Source organism: Phocoena sinus, chromosome 11, assembly GCF_008692025.1.
Source record: "Phocoena sinus isolate mPhoSin1 chromosome 11, mPhoSin1.pri, whole genome shotgun sequence".
NCBI classification, from domain to species: domain Eukaryota; kingdom Metazoa; phylum Chordata; class Mammalia; order Artiodactyla; family Phocoenidae; genus Phocoena; species Phocoena sinus.
The window spans coordinates 62,436,610-62,457,303 of NC_045773.1; the positions used below are offsets into that span (position 1 = coordinate 62,436,610).

The following is a 20,694-nucleotide window of genomic DNA, read 5'->3' on the forward strand; positions in this document are numbered from 1 at the left end:
TGCTGGGACTTCTCCCGCTTTTCTTTTCTTGCGGCAGGAGAAGTAGATTGAAGCCAATTGATTAGGGTATTTAGCTGTTAACTAAAAGTTTGTGGGAGATGTATCCCTCCAATCTAGTGAGGATTTAGCTTAATTAAAGTGTTTGATTTGCATTCAATTGATGTAAGGTATAGTCTTGCAATCCTTATTAGGCAGGGGTTAAGTAAATTATACTTGCTTAGGGCTTTGAAGGCTCTTGGTCGGATTTAACCTACACTCCTACAGTAAGATGGAGAGTATTGGTGTGAGAGGTAGGAGTATTGTGGATATTATGATTGCTGTTGGTAGAAGGGTTATTTGTTTTGTGGAGTGAAATTGTCATTTTATTTTTATGTTGTTTGTAGAGGGGAATAGCGTTAATGCTGTGGAGTAGGCGAGGCATATGTATAAATATAAGTTGAGTAGTGCTGTAATGGCTATGAATGTTGGTATAATAAGAATATCGTTTTTTGTTAATTCTTGACTAATCATTCATTTGGGTATGAAACCTGAAAGTGGAGGGAGTCCTCCTATGGAGAGTAGGGTGAGCATGGTGAGGGTTGTGGTGACGGGTATTACGTTTCATGTTTGGGAGAGTGATAATGTAGTGGTGGTTGAGTTTTGGATGAATAACATGAACATGGTGAAAGTTATTGTGATATAGATTGGTAAGTTTAGTAAAGTTAGGGTTGGGTTATATAGTAGGATGGTTGCTATTCATCCTATGTGGGCGATTGATGAGTAGGCCATAATCTTTCGGAGTTGTGTTTGGTTTAGTCCACCTCATCCTCCGACTAAGGATAGAAAGTAAAGATATAATTAGCATTAGATGTAGGTTGATCGATGATGAGATTTGATAGAGGATTGATAGGGGTGCGGGTTTTTGTCATGTGAGTAGGATTAGGCCTGTAGTTAGGGGGATGCCTTGTGTTACTTCGGGTACTCAGAAGTGGAAGGGGGATAGTCCTAGTTTGATAGCTAGGGCCTTTGTTATTAGTATAGATGCTGTTGGGTTGAATAGTTTTGTGATGGTCCATTGACCAGAGTGTAGTAGGTTAATAATGTAGTAGGTTAATAATGCTATTATGAGTAGCGTGGATGCGGTAGTTTGTGATAGGAAATATTTAGTGGAGGCTTCTGTGGCTCTGGGATTAGAATTTTTTATTATGATGGGGATAATGGCTATTGTATTTATTTCAAATCCAATTCAGGTGAATAGTCAATAAGAGCTACGATTACTGTGCCTGGGATGAGGGTAATTAGGATAATGATAAGGATGGATGGATTTATTAGTATGGGAAGGGTATAAACCAACATTTTCAGGGTATGGGCCTGATAGCTTGTTTAGCTGACCTTACTGTAGATTATAATGTAACGTGGTAGCACGGAGAACTTTGAATTCTTAGGGGTAGGTTCGATTCCTATTATTCTAGAAATAAGAGGGTTTAAACCTCTATTATTTACTCTATCAAAGTAACTCTTTTGTCAGACATATTTCTTGTCTTTTATATTTGGGGAGGAATGCCTGCTATTATAATGGGCAGTGAGACGTGTCATATACAGAGGACTAGTGTTAGGGGAAGGAAATTCTTTCAGAGTAGGTGTATTAATTGATCATATCAGAATCGGGGGTAATTGTTTGAAGTCGCTTATTTGAAGTTAGCCTTACTTCTCTTGTCCTTTCATACTGGGAGAAATGCGTAATAGATAGAAACCAACCTGGATTACTCCGGCCTCAACTCAGATCACGTAGGACTTTAATCGTTGAACAAATGAACACTTAATAGTGGCTACACCATTAGGATGTCCTGATCCAACATCGAGGTCGTAAACCCTATTGTCGATATGGACTCTAGAATAGGATTGCGCTGTTATCCCTAGGGTAACTTGTTCCGTTGATCAAAAATTTGGATCAATAAGTGATATTACACTTTGGCTAGTAGGCCTAGGTTTTAGTCACTCGGAGGGTTTTTTGTGCTCCGAGGTCACCCCAACCGAAATTGTCAACCCATATAAAGCTTTGTTATCCCTTGGTGGTTTGGGTTTGTGATTTTGGGGTTGATTAATTGAAGCTCCATAGGGTCTTCTCGTCTTATTTTGTTATCCCCGCCTCTTCACAGGGAGGTCAATTTCACTGATTAAAAGTAAGAGATGGTAAAACCCTCGTGTGGCCATTCATTCAAGTCCTTATTTAGAGAACAAGTGATTATGCTACCTTTGCATGGTCAGGATACCGCGGCCGTTTAATGATTGTCACTGGGCAGGCAGTGCCTCTAATACTGGTTATGCTAGAAGTTATGCTTTTGGTAAACAGGCGGAGTTTGTGTTTGCTGAGTTCCTTTTACTTTTTTTAATCTTTCCTTAATGCACGCCTGTGTTGGGTTAACAGTGTTTTTAATAAATAATTTAGTGTTGGGTTATATTTACTAGCTGTTAATTATCAGTATATTATCAGTTACTGATGTAAGCTTGTGCGAGGAGAAAAATTTCTTGTTACTCATGTTAACAGTATTGCTTCTATAGTTGTATAGATTAGTCCAATAGTCAGACTAGGAGTGGGTTTACTTATTGTTGGAATTAAAACATTGTTTTATTGTCGAGCTTGAATGCTTTCTCAATTGGTGGCTGCTTTTAGGCCAACTATGGTTTATGTTTGTATTACTCTCTAGTTAAGGTTGTATCCATTTCTAAAAAGCTGTACCTTTTTAGACTAACGATTAAATATACGTTAAGACTTGATGTGGTTTTTAGTATTATTTAACGTTGAACTGAAATTCCTTTCTTGACAACCAGCTATCACCAGGCTCGTTAGGCTTTTCACCTCTACTTATAAGTCTTCTCACTATTTTGCCACATAGATGAGTTTGTTCTAGTTACTGCTTGTAAGTAGCTCGTCTGGTTTTGGGTAATTTAGCTTAAGGTCTCTTTGCTAAGTTGTTATTAGTTAAGTCATTATGCAAAAGGTACAAGGGGTAAGCTTTGCTTTTTTTTACTTTTAGTGTTTCTTTCATCTTTCCCTTATGGTACTTTCTCTATAGCGCCATTGGTGATTAAATTTCTATCTACTATACTTTAGATGTATGATGAATGTTTTATTTGATTAGTTTATGGTAGTAGCAGTGGGAGGGGGGTGTGGGCTAGGTTTAGTTCAAGATATACACGGGTTGTGGAATCTTCTAGGTGTAAACTAGGTGCTTTGTTTAAGCTACATATTGTTTTATGCAAGCACACTTTCCAGTATGCTTACCTTGTTATGACTTGTCTCCTCTCGTAGCTTAGCATGGGCTAGTGAGCTGGGGCTTTGCTGTGGTACTTGAGGAGGGTGACGGGCAGTGTGTGCGTGCTTCATGGCCTTATTCAATTAAGCACTCTGCTCTTAATTTACTACTAAATCCTCCTTTGGTTTTTAGATTTCATAAAAACTTTCGTGTGGGTATGAGGGATGTTCTTAGTATAGAAAATGTAGCCCATTTCTTCCCATCCCATAGGTTACACCTTGACCTAACGTTTTTATGTATGGTAGTTATGCTTACTTTCGCTCCCTTTTAGGGTTTGCTGAAGATGGCGATATATAGACTGAAGTAGCAAGGGTTGGTGAGGTTAATCAGGGTTTATCGGTTACAGAACAGGCTCCTCTAGAGGGATATGAAGCACTGCCAAGTCCTTTGAGTTTTAGGCTGTTGCCAGTAGTACTCTGGCGAATAGTCTTGTTTTACGACTAAGCATAGTGGGGTATCTAATCCCAGTTTGGGTCTTAGTTGTTGTGTACTCAGATTGTACTAAAGTCACTTTCGTGGTTTAGCTTAGTTTTAATTATGGCTTTTTACAGCTTAATTAAGATTTGACTTTATTTTGTATGATTCCTTAACACTCTTTACGCTGTGTCTCTATTAATTTGGGTCAGTCGTATGACCACGGTGGCTGGCACGAAGTTTACCAACCCTAGTTAACATGACTTAGTCAAACTTTCGTTCATGGCTTAATTTTTATCAGTGCTGTGTCCCGTGGGGGTGTGGCTAAGCAAGGTGTTGTGAGCTGCTAGTGTAGCGTGCTTGATACCCGCTCCTTTTGATCTTTGTGATTTGGAGGGCATTCTCACCAGGATGTGGATGCTTGTATGTGTAAGTCTGTTAAGAATTAATAGAAAGGCTGGGACCAAACCTTTATGTTGATGGGGCTGGCGAGCCCATCTAGACATTTTCAGTGTCTTGCTTTATGAAAAATTTAAGCTACATTAACCTATGGGGTGTAAAAGATGTTCGTATAATTTCATTATGGGGCTTCTGTCAGATTTAGTATTGATTTATGAATAAAATGGTTCATAGATCTAGGGAGGAACCTGTATAGGGAGGTGGTGAATATCTAAGCAGATGGTTAGTTTTGTATGGGATAAGTGGGGTTTGATCCACTATGAGATACAGTTTTTTGAGCCCGGGGGGAATAGTAGAGTACTATGTCCTGTAACCGTTAATTTAATTGCACATGTTGGTTGTGCTAGTCAAATAAAAAATACATACAAGTCCAGCTACAATTTGCTTGACTGTGACGAGACCTTTTAAGGTCATAGCTGAGTCTGTGCAAATCCCCCCCAAAAATAAAAAATACCAAATGTATGAAATCTCAGTTATGTGTGAGCATGGGCTGATTAGTCACTAACCCATCGAGATGTCTTATTTAAGGGGAACGAGTGGGCGATTTTAAGTTAAAATTGTCCTGAAGTAAGAACCAGATGTCTTATAAAGATCACCGTTAGCTACCCCCACGATTTATGGGCCCGGTGCGAGAAGAGGGATCCCTGCTGAGCGGGTTGCTGGTTTCACGCGGCATGTTGATTAAGCTCGTGATCTAATGGAGCAGCCATAGTGTTAGCTGACTTGAATTTGTTTCAGGACATGTCCTATGTACAATCAATAATGTTATGTAATATGTAAAATTAATAAAATTTAATACAAGCTTTAACTGCTCGTGGGGAAAATAGTTGAATGCACAGTTATACATAGCATGTACATATATACATTTACAGGAAGACGCTATTATTGACTCGTGGAGGTACATGTGTGTATGATTTATATAACAAAAGTATTATAAAATAAATTATTTTCAATACTGACATAGCACTGTAGCCTTGTGGTCATTCTACAATAAACATTTTTCAGGGAATAGTTTATGTGGAATTTCAGCTTTGGGTGCTGGCGGTGAGGTGCAATGCTTCTTCCTTGAGTCTTCGGGAGGTGTGGTTTTCTCCTTTTCCGGTTTACAAAGCCGGGATATTTTGTTATACTACAAAGACTCTTCACTTTAGGAGTTTATCCTCGATAAGACTAGTTACTGGTATTAACACTAGAATTAGGAGAAAATATAAGATGGATGCTAATTGGCCTACAATTACATATGGGTGTTCTACGGGTTGACCTCCAATTCATGTTAGGATTAGGAAGTCTGCGACTAGTATTCAGAATAAAAGTTGACTGAAGGGTCGGAATATTATGCTTCATTGTTTAGATGTGTGGAGTATTGGGATGAACATTAGGACAAGGATTGAGAGTAGTAGGGCTAAAACTCCTCCTAGTTTGTTGGGAATTGATCATAAGATTGTGTATGCAAATAGGAAGTACCATTCTGGTTTAATGTGTGCTGGGGTGCTGAGTGGGTTTGCTGGGGTGTAGTTGTCGGGGTCTCCTAGCAGGTCAGGTGCGAATAAGGTTAGTGTAAGTAGGGTTAAGATTAGTAGTAAGGCACCTAGGATGTCTTTGATTGTGTAGTAGGGGTGAAATGGGATTTTGTCTGTGTTGGATGGAATTCCTATGGGATTGTTAGATCCTGTTTCGTGGAGGAATAGTAGGTGGACGGTTGCTAGTGCTAGGATGATAAAGGGGAGAATGAAGTAGAAGGCAAAGAAGCGTGTTAGTGTTGCTTTGTCTAGGGAAAAGCCACCTCAGATTCACTCAACTAGAGTGGTACCGATGTGGGGGATTGCTGATAGGAGGTTGGTAATGACGGTTGCGCCTCAAAATGATATTTGTCCTCAGGGTAGGACATAGCCTACGAATGCAGTAGCTATAACTGTGAATAGTAGGATTACTCCAATGTTTCCTGTTTCTTGGAAGGCGTGGGAGCCATACTATAGGCCACGTCCTACGTGGGTGTAAAGGTAAATGAAGAATATGGAAGCTCTGTTTGCATGTAGATATCGAATAATTCAGCCATAATTAACGTCTCAGCAAATATGCGTGACAAATGAGAAGGCAGTTGTCGTGTCTGGTGTGTAGTGTATTGCTAGGAATAGGCCTGTTAGGATTTGTACGATTAGACAGAGACTAAGTAGGGAGCCAAAGTTCCATCATGAAGAGATGTTTGATGGGGTGGGAAGGTCGATAAATGTGTAATTGAGGATTTTTATTAGTGGGTGTGTTTTTCGAATGTTGGTCATTGGTGTTCTTGTAGTTGAATGACAATGATGATTTTTCATGTCATTGGTCATGGTTGAAGTCCATGTGAGAATAATGATGACATACATTGTTTGTATTATAAGCATTATTTTTGTAATTAGTTTTATGGGGGTTTCTTCAAAGCCTTCACCTATTTATGGAGGTTTAGAGTTGATTGTGGGTGGTGGTGTTGGGTGTGGGATTGTTTTAAACTTTGGTGGTTCATTTTTAGGTTTAATAGTATTTTTGATTTACCTGGGGGGAATGTTGGTTGTGTTTGGTTACACAACAGCTATGGCTACTGAGCAGTACCCTGAGGTTTGGGTTTCTAATAAGGTTGTGTTAGGAGCATTTCTTTTAGGATTAGTGGTAGAGTTTTTAGTAGTGTTATATGTTTTAGAGAGTGAGAAGGTGGAGATTGTGTTTGAGTTTAATGGGTTGGGTTGTTTACGATACAGGGTATTTGGGGTTCTGCCAGAACAGAATTGGTTTGAGACAACATGAATGATAAGTCTGAGGTGACAACATGGCACCCTGGGGGAACTGACAAGCAAGCATCTGAAGGTATAAAACTGGAACTCAGAGGAGAAGCAGAAATGGACATGTGGATTTGAGGATTATCAGTACAAGTAAGATCACCCCAGAAGCCTGTGAGTAGGTGAATATCTGAAGTGAGGCAGTTAGAGAGAAGAGGTAGAGGAGGACATGTCCACCAAGAAAACAAAGAAGGAACAGTCAGGGAGTTGAAATGTACATATTATCCCAAGAGCAGAATGATGACAGAGATTCAAGAGTGAATGATCAACGGTGTCAACTGCTAAAAGGCATAAAAGAGATAGAAGACTCAGAAAATTCAGCTGAGTTTGCAGACAAGCAGTTTACCCTTGAGAGAGAAATTTCAGTAGAGTGGTTGAGGTGAAAGACAAAATGCCTTCAAGAAGGAATTAAAGAGTAATTTACAGAAGAGGGATGGCTACTGATCACTTTGAGAGAAAGTCTTGAAATTACTAGGTTTGTAGCATCAGCAAGGAAAAGGAAGTATTCATTTTATTTTGTGTTTTGAAGTTTCTGCATACAAAGAAGATGGGTTCAATGGAAAAAGAACAAATGAAGATGTAAGAGAGTGATGACATGCATACTAAAAGGATGGGTTCAATGGAAAAAGAACAAATAAAGATGTAAGAGAGTGATGGCAATGACAATTCAGGAAGGCTTATTAATACAAAGACCTAACTCTTATATGGTTCTTGTTATGTCCCAGGCACTATTCTAAGTGCTTTATACATATTAGTCCATCTTAATCTCATAATATTCTATTAAGACAGTACTATTATCACCCTCACTTGCCCACTATCACCATCTGGAAGGAGTGGGTTCAAGAAATGAACTCAGATGGACTGACTAAAGACACCATGCTCTTATCTATTGGGCTATGTTAGTTATAAGGGTTAAAGAAGGAAATAAGAGTAATGACTCCCTTCATGAGATGGGGAAAAGAGAGGAAATACTGGTTTAAGCACAATAACAGGGAAACACCTGAGCATCTTCATATATGATAGGACATCATATGAAGTTCATCATATGAACTAATGACAGTAAGAGAATAGAGCAGGGATTAGTGTAAGTATTTAGGACAAGAGAGAAGCACACACTACAGATGAAACAGAAGAACAAAACTTGTCAAACATCTTCTGTAGCCCCAGTTGATAAGGGAGCCCCAGAGGCAGTTATGTAAGGTCAAGTTCAATGTGGACCTCTGGGGGAGGGGAGGGAAGGGAAGGTTTGAGTTTGGAGATGAGCCCAGCAGATAAAGCTGCAAAGTGAGATCTGGGAAGGATGTTAGGATATTGGAGAGCAGTTAATTTAAATGACAGTTATGTTTTACAATTTCAGACAAGAAGCTATTTTCAGTAAAAAAGAAACACAAGTCTTGATAACTTGGTATGCTATTGGCTGAATATTTACGACACAGTGTTTGTAAACATTGATATCAAATTAAGTAAAATTCATACATTTTAATAGGAGCAATTAAAATACAAAACTAAGCAACTGAATCTTCCATCAAGAAATGTTGTCTAACTACAACATCATCATCATTATTATTATTTCAGGTGTGAAAATATCAATAAATCTCAGACACTGAGACGTGAAATCTATTGTGAAGCTTGTGTAGACTGAAAATAGTTGTCTAGCCTCAAATGGCTTTCATATATTGTCTTTCACAGCCTGACCAAGCAAAGGCTAAATTATGAATGAAATACTGACTCTACCTTTGCTGAATGTCTCCAGAAAACACCACTAAAAATGTCAAAAGAAGAGCTATTTGAAGCAATTGATATCTATAAAATACAATTATAATCCTATCGTAGATGATAATTTATATAAGAAAATGGTTGTTAGTATCAGAATTTTTAACTCTATTTAATAGCTAAATGGATGTCATAGACGTTGGCTAGTACTAAAAGAGGGAGAATTACAGATAATATAAAATCATTTTAAAATATCATACTCTCCCTGAAATACTTCTTTTTCTAGACCTAGAATGAGAAGCAACCAAAGGCCATACAAATGTCATCCTGAACTTTGCCTAAAAACATTTGTTTTGCAGAAAACAGATGTTTTAAAAATTTAATTCAGGGTTGACAACTCAGTCATGATAAATGTTATTAAATATAAATAGATAATTTTTCCTCATATAATTATGTTCACTTTTTAGATGATTCTTTGTGTTTAGACTGGGTTTATGAACATTTTTTAAAATGCTTTAAGGCCCAAGGAATATTGTTCAACTACATATGCCCTTGATTGATTTCCAAATATAGAGGTGTATTTCATTAAATATAGAGAATTTGCAAAACAAATGTTTTAAAACAAGATTTTACATTTTAAAAAAAGATTTAATTGCAGGTTGATTTTGACTAGTCAATTCTTTTAGAAAAGTTTCAAGGTCTGAGAGTCTGTGTTAAGCCAGAATGCCTTTATGGTGATGCTCAGAAGAGCAAAGGATGCTTATACATAAGCCTTATGTGCTATTGACTGCTTGCTTCTAATAGAATATATATGATTACATTCCAAAGCCAACTATAAGTATTTTTGCTGTTTTAAAAATATATATACATATTTTTTAGGTACTGAACACCTCATTACTTGTTACATATCCCATCACTATACATTATGAAGCAGATAGATACATTTTTAAATAAAATATTAATATTTATTGCAGATATCTGCAGAAATTCTAATTATTTATTTGCCCACTGACTTCAATTATAAATGCTTCCTCATCAAGGTATTGTCATTTTAAGAAGCTTTTTAAGAATGTTAAACTAAGACTAGAAGATAAATTAATAATGGCATCTTTTAAGGTTTTGAAACATGTCTTGGGATTTCCACCTTGGGATTAGAACATGAAACAATGAGCAATGCAAATTAGGAAATGACTTTTAAAGGAAACATAAATATTTCATAATTCCCCAAGATTAATTATTATCTTTTTTTAAGGACATGTGTCTTCACACAAATATTTAACATTCTTAATATATTTAAATATTCTTAATATATGTTTTGTCTACATATAAGTTTCGAAAGTTAAGCATGAAGAAGGTTCACAGCACAGGGCATTCTCACCTTATTATATGCGTTGTGACTAGACAGGGTGTGAGAATTCTCCTGTTCATCACTCAGGGAGAAGGAGGACAAGTGACTGAAGGGTCCTGGGGTAAGACAGTCAGCATGTGGGAGGGTCTGTGGATGCATCAGAGACTTAGCAGGAGGATGGAGTTTAGTTTGATATAAAGGATGGAGAGAAAAAGGCTTGGGAGGGACAGGCACATCCTGGGAAGAAGAAAGGCATAAAGAGGATGTTAGTGGGCAAAGGTCAAGCTCACTTGGAATTAAGTCTAAATATTATAGACTTTGCATCAGAATCTTTTACTAGTTGGAAGAAAACCTCCCTTCATATTCTGGATCCTCACAAGACTCCTGCTTTTATAGTGCATTGTCTGTCTCTTCCAGTAATTCCCGTTGGTCGCCCATCTCCAGCCTCTCCTGCAGAACTGATCAAGTGCCCACAGAGTCTCCCAACAGGGCCATGTTTGTTTAAGGAAGGAGAGAGCTCATCCCAAAGTGGGGAGGATGGGACTAGAAGAATTTTCATTGAAGAGGTAGTAACAGTGGAAATTAAATTAAAGGTGCTTGTGATTTGGTCTGGAAGAAACTGGGGGCAGAAAGGGGGAGGGCATCATAGAGGGTATCAAGTCATTGTATAATTCATGGTGCCATGAGTTTCCGGTTGAGCTGAGTATGGGGAAGGGCTCAGGAAGGGGTGAGTCTAGAAAGAATGAACGAAGATGTCCATTCCAGGCAGGGTGTTACTTTGGAAAGAAACTGGAGAACAAACAGACGTGCTCAAATGTAGAGGGGAAAGGTAATGAGGTCTTAACTAGAGAGGGTCTTTCCATCCCCTGGAAAGGGATGCCTGCCTGAGGAAGTCTTTGAGAAAGTAAGAGCTGCTAGATGAGGCCTTGAATTATGTGAACAGAACAAGGAAACCACAAGAGGAAAGTCATGAATCTACAAAGAAAACTCACAAGAAAGATTATATATATATATATATATATATATATATATATATATATACACCCATCATAAAAGAAAAGGGCTACTATTTTGCAGATCTTTTTAAAGCACCTCTTATATTCCTGAAATTTTTAATGTAATGTAATAAATTGACAGTGATTATCCTACAGTAAAACCTCTTAGGGGATAAAACTTCTAAAATAAAACCTGTTTTATTCACCTTTGAGACCTCAGCATCAAGCATAATGCCTAATAGAGCAGATGTTTAATGCAGTAACAATTGAGTTTTCAAAAGAATATAATATTTTCAATGAGGTCAAGAATGCCATTAGTAATGAATGAATGTGTTTGGCTTTGTGTGAAATGGAAATTCAGTACAAAATAATGCACATTGCTCAAAATGACATTCAGCTAAACAGGTAAATTCAACTTTTAAGACTATACAATTAATATTTCTTTTCATGTAAGCTGAATTGATTTTGCCAAAGCCATGTATTTTTAAGCCACCAATTGGTTTTCTAAAATTTATGCTGAATGTGTTTGCTGTATCAGTAGATGCCCCCACAATGGGTTCAAACTTACTTTAAAAACTTACTTCAAAACATACTTTAAAAAATGCTTGGAAAATTTTAAGCAGGTTAGAAAATTAAATTCTAGGGTTTTTAAGTTTGTAAAAATGAGGGGTTTTAACCTTATGTGCCTTGAAAATATGACTAAAAGTGTTTTATTAGTTTCTTGTTTGTGCTTCAAGTGTTTATTTTATATATCAAGCAATTACAAATATACATTCTCATTTCACACACACAGACTACAAACATACACACAGACTACAAAAATACACTTATTAAAAAGATAGCATCCTATACACAGTGTTCTGCATCTTATTTGTTTGAGGTTTTTTTTTTTTTTTTTCCATTTGATTACAATTTTGGAACATTTCTATATCAGTACATGAAAGCTATGGATTCCCTATAACACACATTACTGAGTTGTCTCACTGATGATAATCATCATTCAGTGATTCTCTTGGAAGTCCCAGGTATATCACCTAAAATATTAAATCACCTAACACAGTCATAAATTTATCTCTTCTTTGCCAGTTTTTATACTTTGCAGGACTTTCTTTTGTCTAATCCCATTGGCTATTGCCTCTAACATTATTATTATTAAATAATAGTCACGTTAACATGCAATTTAATGGAAGGGTTGTAGTATTTGCCCACTAAAGATGGCTTTTAGATTAAAATGTATTCTAATTGAGTTTTATTTCTCAATCAACCATTTCATTATTTTATCAACAACTAATTAATCAGTGTGGAAAAGGATTAATATGAAAATTGAGTAGTAAGCACAAAGACTAGCTGTGTAAGAAAAAGACAGCATTGTTATTGATAGTTGACAGTGCCTAGGAAGAGGAGCTGAACAGTCTCTGGTTTATAGTCTGGCTTCAGCTTTTTGTGTTTTCCTTGAATGTTTTTTTTTTAATTTATTTATTTATCTTTATTGAAGTATAGTTGATTTACAATATTGTGTTAGTTTGGGTAGACAGCAAAATGATTCAGTTATACATACATATATCTCTTTTTTTCAGATTATTTTCCCTTATAGGTTATTACAAAATACTGAGTATACTTCCCTGTGCTATATAGTAGGTCCTGGCTGTTTATCTATTTTATATACAGTAGTGTGTATATGTTAATGTCAAACTCCTAATTTATCCCTCCCCCCACCTTTTCCCTTTGGTAACCATGAGTTTGTTTTCTATGTCTGTTTCTCTTTTGTATATAAGTTCATTTGTATCATTTGTCTCAGATGGTTCACGAATCCATTGTGAGAAAATGTCAGGAGGCAGCCTGTAGTGATCCAGGGGAATCCAAGAGTTCCTTATAGGGAGCAATCTAACCAAGGTCTAACCAATCCTGAGGGAAAAGTTTGAAGAGGGTGTGCTGCTCTGAGTTCTACGCTTCTAAGCTCTCTGGGCTAACCTCCATCTCTCAGGAGTCGGTCAAACCTGAACACTTCTGTAGGGTCAGATGGTATCAGCTATTCCAGGCAACTGGGCAGGGAGGAGAGAGCAGAATTTTATCAGCATTTGCACAGGCCAAAGAGAGCTAAGAATTTTGGACAAGTTCACTTGAGCACTGTCTGCGGTCAGGACTGTACAAAGCAGAAAGGACCGTTGGTGGTGACAGCCTCTACAGGTATGTCACTGGAGGCACGTTTTCCAATCTGTGCTGCTTGTCTTCTATGCTTTGTGTAGGTTGTTATCCTGCGATTCTTTTTACCTTCGTCCTGGGAATTTGCTTTGCTTTTCTCTTGTGTTTGATCTCCTGTTTCCAGTAGCCCATGTTTTTTCTTTTCCATGTTTCTTCTCATTCACTGGGACTTAAAGGAGCTTCCTGGGAAAATGGAATTTGGGAAGCCAATTTGTGACACCTTGCATGTTGAAAACTTTGTTCTGTCCTTGCATAATTTTTTGGACTAAATCATTTAATTTTTTTGGATTAAATCATTTAATTTTTAAAATTAAATCCAAAATTCTAAGTTGCAAAATAATTTCCTTCAGAATTTTGAAAGTATTGTTACACTGTAATAATGTTACTACACTGTTACTATTTTACACAGTTTTTTCAAAAACATATTTTTTATGTATGATTTCTACAGCTTTTCTGTTTTACAGTTATTTTTGTCAATTCTCATCAGTTCCTTTCTCTTGCTTTTCTTATGAGCAGGAGATCTTACTGTTCTTTAATTTTCCAAATTGAATATTTAATTGATTTATTTTTATTCTCTTATTCATTAAACATATTTAGAGTTATAAATTTTCTTCCAAGGGCTATTTTAACTATATTCTATAAGTTATAATAGATGATTTTTTCATTGTCTTTTTCTCCACATAGAAATTTTATTTTGATTTCCCCTTTAATAAAATAATTTGTTAAAGAGCAAATTTTTCAACATACAGATGGCAGGGACTTTTTGTGTTTTCTAAATTTGTTATTAATTTATAAAATTTTTGTGATCAGAGAAATTTCTCTGTATTATTTTTATCTTGGCAGTTAATCATTTTTTTACTGAGGTAGTGTTGATTTACAATATTATATAAATTTTAGGTGTACAACATTGTGATTCACAATTTAAAGATTATACTACATTTATAGTTATTATAAAATATTGGCTATATTCCCTGTGCTCTACAATGTATCTTTGTAGCTTATTTATTTTATAAATAAATAACTACATAGTAGTTTGTACTCTTAATTCTCTACCCCTATCCTGTATTACTTTTATCATGGCAACTAAAAGCTTTTCCTTTTGGGCCTAACCTCAATACATGGTTGGGTTTTGTGAAGAGTCCACAGATATGCAAAAGAATAGTTTCTGTTTTGGTTTGGCTTTTTTGCAGGATACAGAGCCCAACTACATATATATTAATTCAATTTACTTTAGAGGATCTATTTTTACTGTCCTATGTAATCTATCAACAACTATAAAATGAGTTATTTTACCACCAATATATTTTCACTTTTTCTCATCCTATCTCTTGCTTTTGCCTTATGAGCGTTGATGTTATATTTTAATGTTTAGATACTCTAATGATTGTATTTTCCACGTAAAGTTTATCCTTTAGCATATAAGGGGGTCTTGTTTGTCTTGTTTAAGGAAATTTTGGCCTGAATTCAACCTTCCCATTCTGAACATTATAACCTCTCCTTTCCTTTTGTTTGTAGCACCTAGAACACTTTGTTATCCTCAGCTGTTCTCAATCACTTGGTTTAACAGTCCCAGCTTAAAGACTGCTTTTTCTGTTATCTAATCTAGGAACTGTTCTTTCCCTTTTTTAAAAATTTATTTATCTCAATAGTAAAGGAATCTTTCCTAGACCATAAATTTTTGCAAGAGGTTCATATGAGGAAGGGACCACCGCCTGAGATTGTCTTTGTGCTCCAAAGATACAGGCTTTGGGGTGTGAGTCTGTTTAGTCTTTATTTTTCCTCAAACAATGAAGACTGTCAGCTATACAGTATTTCACATAGCAACTTATCTGTGTCCAGGCTGTCACAGAAAGAGAGAGCCTCCTGCAAATATGACTTCCTCTGTGATTCACTCTATAGCCTTACCTCCTCCAATTCCTAGAACAAAATCAGTTCAGGGATCTTCTGTTGCCAACGTATGCACCCATGCAAAGACACGGGATTGGGGGTTTGCATATTAAGGTTTATCCCACACATCCAAGATGGGTATTTTCCCAAAGAACAGTGATTTCATTAAATTCACTTATTTTAGAGAATAAAATATATTCTGACTTATTTCTGGCTTATTTTTCCTTTAAAGTCTGAAAAAATGATTTTATTAAGGTCACTTATTTTAGAAAATAAAATACGTGCTGACTTATTTTTCCTTTAAGTCTGAAAAAAATGTCACTCATATATTTCATATTTAGAACACAAATGCTATAAATTGAGAATATTTTTAAATTTATACTTTGATCCGGCTGAATAATAAAATTCCAATATAATGTAATTTGCTTATTCTTACTTTTTCAAATCTTCAGTGGCATTTTCTATGCATTTTCTAATGGTATTTGATACAAAGGAATGAATTTCAGTTCATCATTCTTTTGTTTTTCTATGTATTATATTATGATGTTTACTGTAGCAGGAAGAACACATGTATCCCCAATTAAATTGGGTTTTCAATTTTTCCCTTATTAAGATTTCTCATAAAAGACTCTCAACATTTACTTAAGCAAAACTTTAAAAATTATAATATTGAGTACTCTTTGTCTTCAAACATTCCTGAAAATTGAACATCATTTCCAAGCCCCAGATGCCTACTTTGGAAATGTCTTACTAATTATGTTGTCATAATACAATTTTTACTTAAAATTCAAGGTAAAAATATAAGGTTAGGGCTAGGTATGTTAAAAATGAAAGTAGTTATGAAACAGAAACAGACTCACAGACATAGAGAACACACTTGTGTTTGCCAAGGGTGGGAGGTGGGGGAGAGGAATGGATTGGGAGTTTGGGATTAGAAGATGCAAACTATTATATGTAGGATGGTTAAACAACAAGGTCCTACTGTATATAGAACAGGGAACTATATTCAGTATCCTGTGATAAACCATAATGAAAAAGAATATGAAAAAGAATGTAGTGTATAACTGAATCACTTTGCTGTAGAGCAGAAATTATCACAAAATTATAAATCAACTACACTTCAATAAAATTTTTAAAAATAATGAAAGCAGATATAAAATCTTATTGCAAATAATTTCAAAAATTTCAAAAAATTAGCCTACTTCTTGTCAAATTCCAGTAGGTTAACACTCATAAATATATAACTTATATTTATGGTTGATAACATAGCTTATCTAGACCTAGGTGTTACGTGATGACCTCTGTTATTTCTTATTGTTTATGTCTATATGAATAGTGGAATATTCAATCTAGATTATTTTGCAGGAGTCTTTTTAGTAAAGTTATCTTCTCACTCTCTGAAGATTATTTTAGTCAAAAATAATTGAAATGATAAGTCATATACCCAGTTGGGCACATGAACAGCAATAGGGTGCAACAGGCTTAAGGAATAGCCAACTAAGGACTCTCTGTCCATTGCAACAAGTTGGAGAGCCATGACTCTTTTTTTCACCCTCAGGACTATACTTACTAGATTCTTGTAGTTGAAAGAAGCTCAATGATGATGGAAAGTACAGGATGAGGCAAGAGACCCTTACTCAGGAAATCTCACCTAGAATATACATGAGCTGTGTCTAGCATTCAGAACTACAAAAGAGACCAATGTGAAACCATATACATCAGGAAAGCTTAAAATCTTTTTTTACTGCTTTAGGTTAGGAGTTAGCCAACTTTTTCTGTAAAGATCCCGATACTGTATATTTTTTTAACATCTTTATTTGAGTATAATCGCTTTACAATGGTGTGTTAGTTTCTGCTGTATAACAAAGTGAATCAGCTATACATATACATATATCCTCATATCTCCTCCCTCTTGCATCTCCCTCCCATCCTCCCTATCCCACCCCTCTAAGTGGTCACAAAGCACTGAGCTGACCTCCCTGTGCTATGCAGCTGCTTCCCATTAGCTATCTATTTTAAATTTGGTAGTGTATATAGTCCATGCCACTCTCTTACTTTGCCCCAGCTTACCCTTCCCACTCCCCGTGTCCTCAAGTCCATTCTCTACATCTGCGTCTTTATTCCTGCCCTGCCCCTAGGTTCTTCAGAACCATTATTATTTTTTTTTTAGATTCCATATTTATGTGTTAGCATACAGTATTTGTTTTTCTCTTTCTGACTTACTTCACTCTGTATGACAGACTCCAGGTCCATCCACCCCACTACAAATAACTCAATTCTGTTTCTTTTTATGGCCGAGTAATATTCCATTGTATATATGTGCCACATCTTCTTTATCCACTCATCTGTCAGTGGACACTTAGGTTGCTTGTATGTCCTGGCTATTGTAAATAGAGCTGCAATGAACATTGTGGTACATGACTCTTTTTGAATTATGGTTTTCTTAGGGTATATGCCCAGTAGTGGGATTGCTGGGTCATATGGTAGTTCTATTTTTAGATTTTTAAGGAACCTCCATACTGTTCTCCATAGTGGCTGTATCAATTTACATTCCAACCAATGGACAGCTCATCCAAAATGAAAACAAATAGGGAAACACAAGGTTTAAGTGGCACATTAAACAAGATGGACTTAATTGATATTTATAAGACATTCCATCCAAAAACAACAGAATACGCTTTCTTCTGAAATGCTCATGGAACATTCTCCAGCATAGATCATATCTTGGGTCACAAATCAAGCCTTGGTAAATTTAAGAAAATTGAAATCATATCAAATATCTTTTCTGACCACAACTCTATGAGACTAGATATCAATTACAGGAAAAGAATCTGTAAAACATGCAAACACATGAAGGCTAAACAATATACTACTAAATAACCAAGAGATCACTGAAGAAATCAAAGAGGAAATAAAAAAATACATAGAAACAAATGACAATGTAAACACGATGATCCAAAACCTATGGGATGCAGCAAAAGCAGTTCTAAGAGGGAAGTTTATAGCAATACAATCCTACCTCAAGAAACAAGGAACATCTCAAATAAACAACCTAAACTTACACCTAAAACAATTAGAGAAAGAAGAACAAAAAAACCCCAGGTACCGTATTTTGTAGGCTTTGCAAACCATATATTCTGTCACAATTACTACTGCTATGGTAGTGTGAAAGCAGCCTCGGATAATATATAAATGAATAAGCATGACTGTGTGCCAATAATGCTTTATGGAAGAGGTGGTGAATCAGATCTGACCCACAGGCTATAGCTTCTAAACCTAAAGGTTTGAAAACAACACACATTAATAAAATCTTTTTAACGTTTGACCTGCACCCTACCTCCCTTCCAATGAATTATCTTGAGGTTGGTACATTTTTCTTTGGAGATCACTATTCAAAATGATTCTTGAAAATGAGCATCATTCTACGCTGCTTTGATATTCAATAGATGAATCTCATAAGGTTCTAGTTTTTGAGGGAAGAACAGGAATCGTAAAATTCTCTTGTATGTGTTTGTATCAGTGAGATATGTAACATAGTTATTTCCCATAAAATCCTTACAGTGCTTTTCACTTATTTGAGAATTGTCTTTTTCAATGTAAAAATACTTAGAACAAATTTTTCAAAAGAAAAGAAGCTTTATTTAAGAGCTTTATTTTTAAAAAAGAATTGACAATTTGGCTTGATTATCATATCCTGCAAAACTTCAAGAACACACGAAGTTATGAAGCAAATAACATCTTTGTTCATTACAGAAAGATTACCAAAAACATGCAGAGAATAAATTTATTTAGCTTTATTTGTTAAAAGAACTACAGAGCCAGTAGAATTAGATATTGACAGAGACATCATAAAAGTAATGCTATAGCAATATCTGATGCATTCATCACTCTAGAAGAAGCCCACTTTCTACTCAGCCATCAAGTCAAATTGTTTAACCATAAAAGCTCTTTCCATTGCAACACTCAAAAGGACATTGGAATGCATATGGGCTCTTCATTAAAGCCTACCCATCTGAGGCTCTTTTGTTCCATCTGTTTTTTTAAACCTCCTTTCCTGTGGTTTGGTAGTGAAAGGTGAAAATCCATTTTCCCTTTGCTCTCACTGTCCCCTCTACACACCACACACAGTTATCTGTGCCTTTTGAAACTCAGAGCACCACTGCGTGAAATTACTGGAGCCTTTAACTCCATACTTTCTTCCCTCTTCCCACCTCTTTGGGAAAATGATTTTTTTTCTTTTTTTAACAACACATTTTTAAATGCAGCACTTATAGTCAGCTTTTCTTTTCTGCCTGGAGCCTATAGTAATCCAAAATCAGAATTTTAGCATTTCTGCTAAAGTTTTAATTTAAAACAACACCCCGTTCATAAAGTCAAGGACGATTACAATGTATTTCTTAAAGAGTGCCTCTTTCGGCCAAAGAGGTATCGACATTTTACAGACATGGTCTCAGAAACTCCAAATTACTAAGAGATTCTAATCATCTACATTTCACTAAGATCAAGCCAAGATAACTTAGGTCTCTTAATTTTGAACATATGGCATAACTTCTTGCTTATCAGCCCTAATTTTAAAGTATCCATGTGAATTTTAAAAACAGACATACTTAAAGCAACACATCTATTTCAGACCCTGACTTGAACAAAAAAATTTGAACTTGTTAAATATGAAAAAGTTAGCATATGCTTAGCTACTTCAAATTCCCTATTTAAAAAAATTAAAGGACTAAAACATAATTGTGAAGATAGGATTTGGATTATTCAGTTCTGAAAGTTTGTGGTTGTCTGAAAGCAAGTTTCACAGAGCAGATAACATAGATAAAGTGTGAAGATATTTGACTAAGACATGCTCAAGAGAAAAGAAAGAGGAAGTATTTTATAATCAATCACAGTGGGCACTAGAGCATGAAAATGCTGAGTTTTATGTTTCTCTATACATATAGTTTAATTTTCATCCTACATTCTGACATGGATGCATTTGGGGAAAAAGGTGCAATTTAAGTTGAAGAAGTTAGAAAGTAACACAGAAAAGAGGCTTCTCTGATTTCTCATCATGGTGGGAAGAAAGAAGAGAATGTATTTGGCGGCCCTTTAGTAGGAAGTCAACTCCTTTCTTCCAAAATTATAATGCTCCTAAAAGAAATGATAACAACAGTAAACATTTAAAAATTTGCATTCTCTTTAAAGTGTCCAGAGCTCTTTCACAGTGACTGTTTCATTTAATCATGAATGGGTATGAGTATGGGTACCATTAGAAATGAGATTAGTAGCCCCATTTTTCTAGGATGAAACTGAAGTTCAGAGAGTTGACTGATCTTCCCAGGATCACACCAAACCCATGTTCTTTCCATTGCATTCTATCATAATGTTTCTTTCCTTTGCAGGAAGCAGGAAAGTTACTGCTGGAGCAGTAGGCTCCAGTAACCAATAGTGAAGGTAGGGTCACTTAATGGATTAGGTAACCAGAGGGCCAGGCCTTGGAGTCTGTAGCCTGAGTGTGAAGTAGACAGGTAAGGGCGAGAAAGTACAGAGGGTTGCAGAGAAGGTTAAGAGTAGCAGGAAGGAGA

The 20,694-nt window shown here is 35.9% G+C and overlaps 1 protein-coding gene across 1 annotated transcript in view; it reads right to left on the reverse strand.

Moving 5' to 3' along the window:
• The window catches only part of MLIP (muscular LMNA interacting protein), a 164,826-nt gene that overhangs the window by 33,901 nt on the left and 110,231 nt on the right, over positions 1-20,694 (reverse strand). Inside the window, exon 12 of the mRNA XM_032648901.1 lies at positions 10,074-10,280. Coding sequence (XP_032504792.1) covers positions 10,074-10,280 — 207 coding nt within the window. The remainder of the gene's footprint in view (positions 1-10,073; positions 10,281-20,694) is intronic.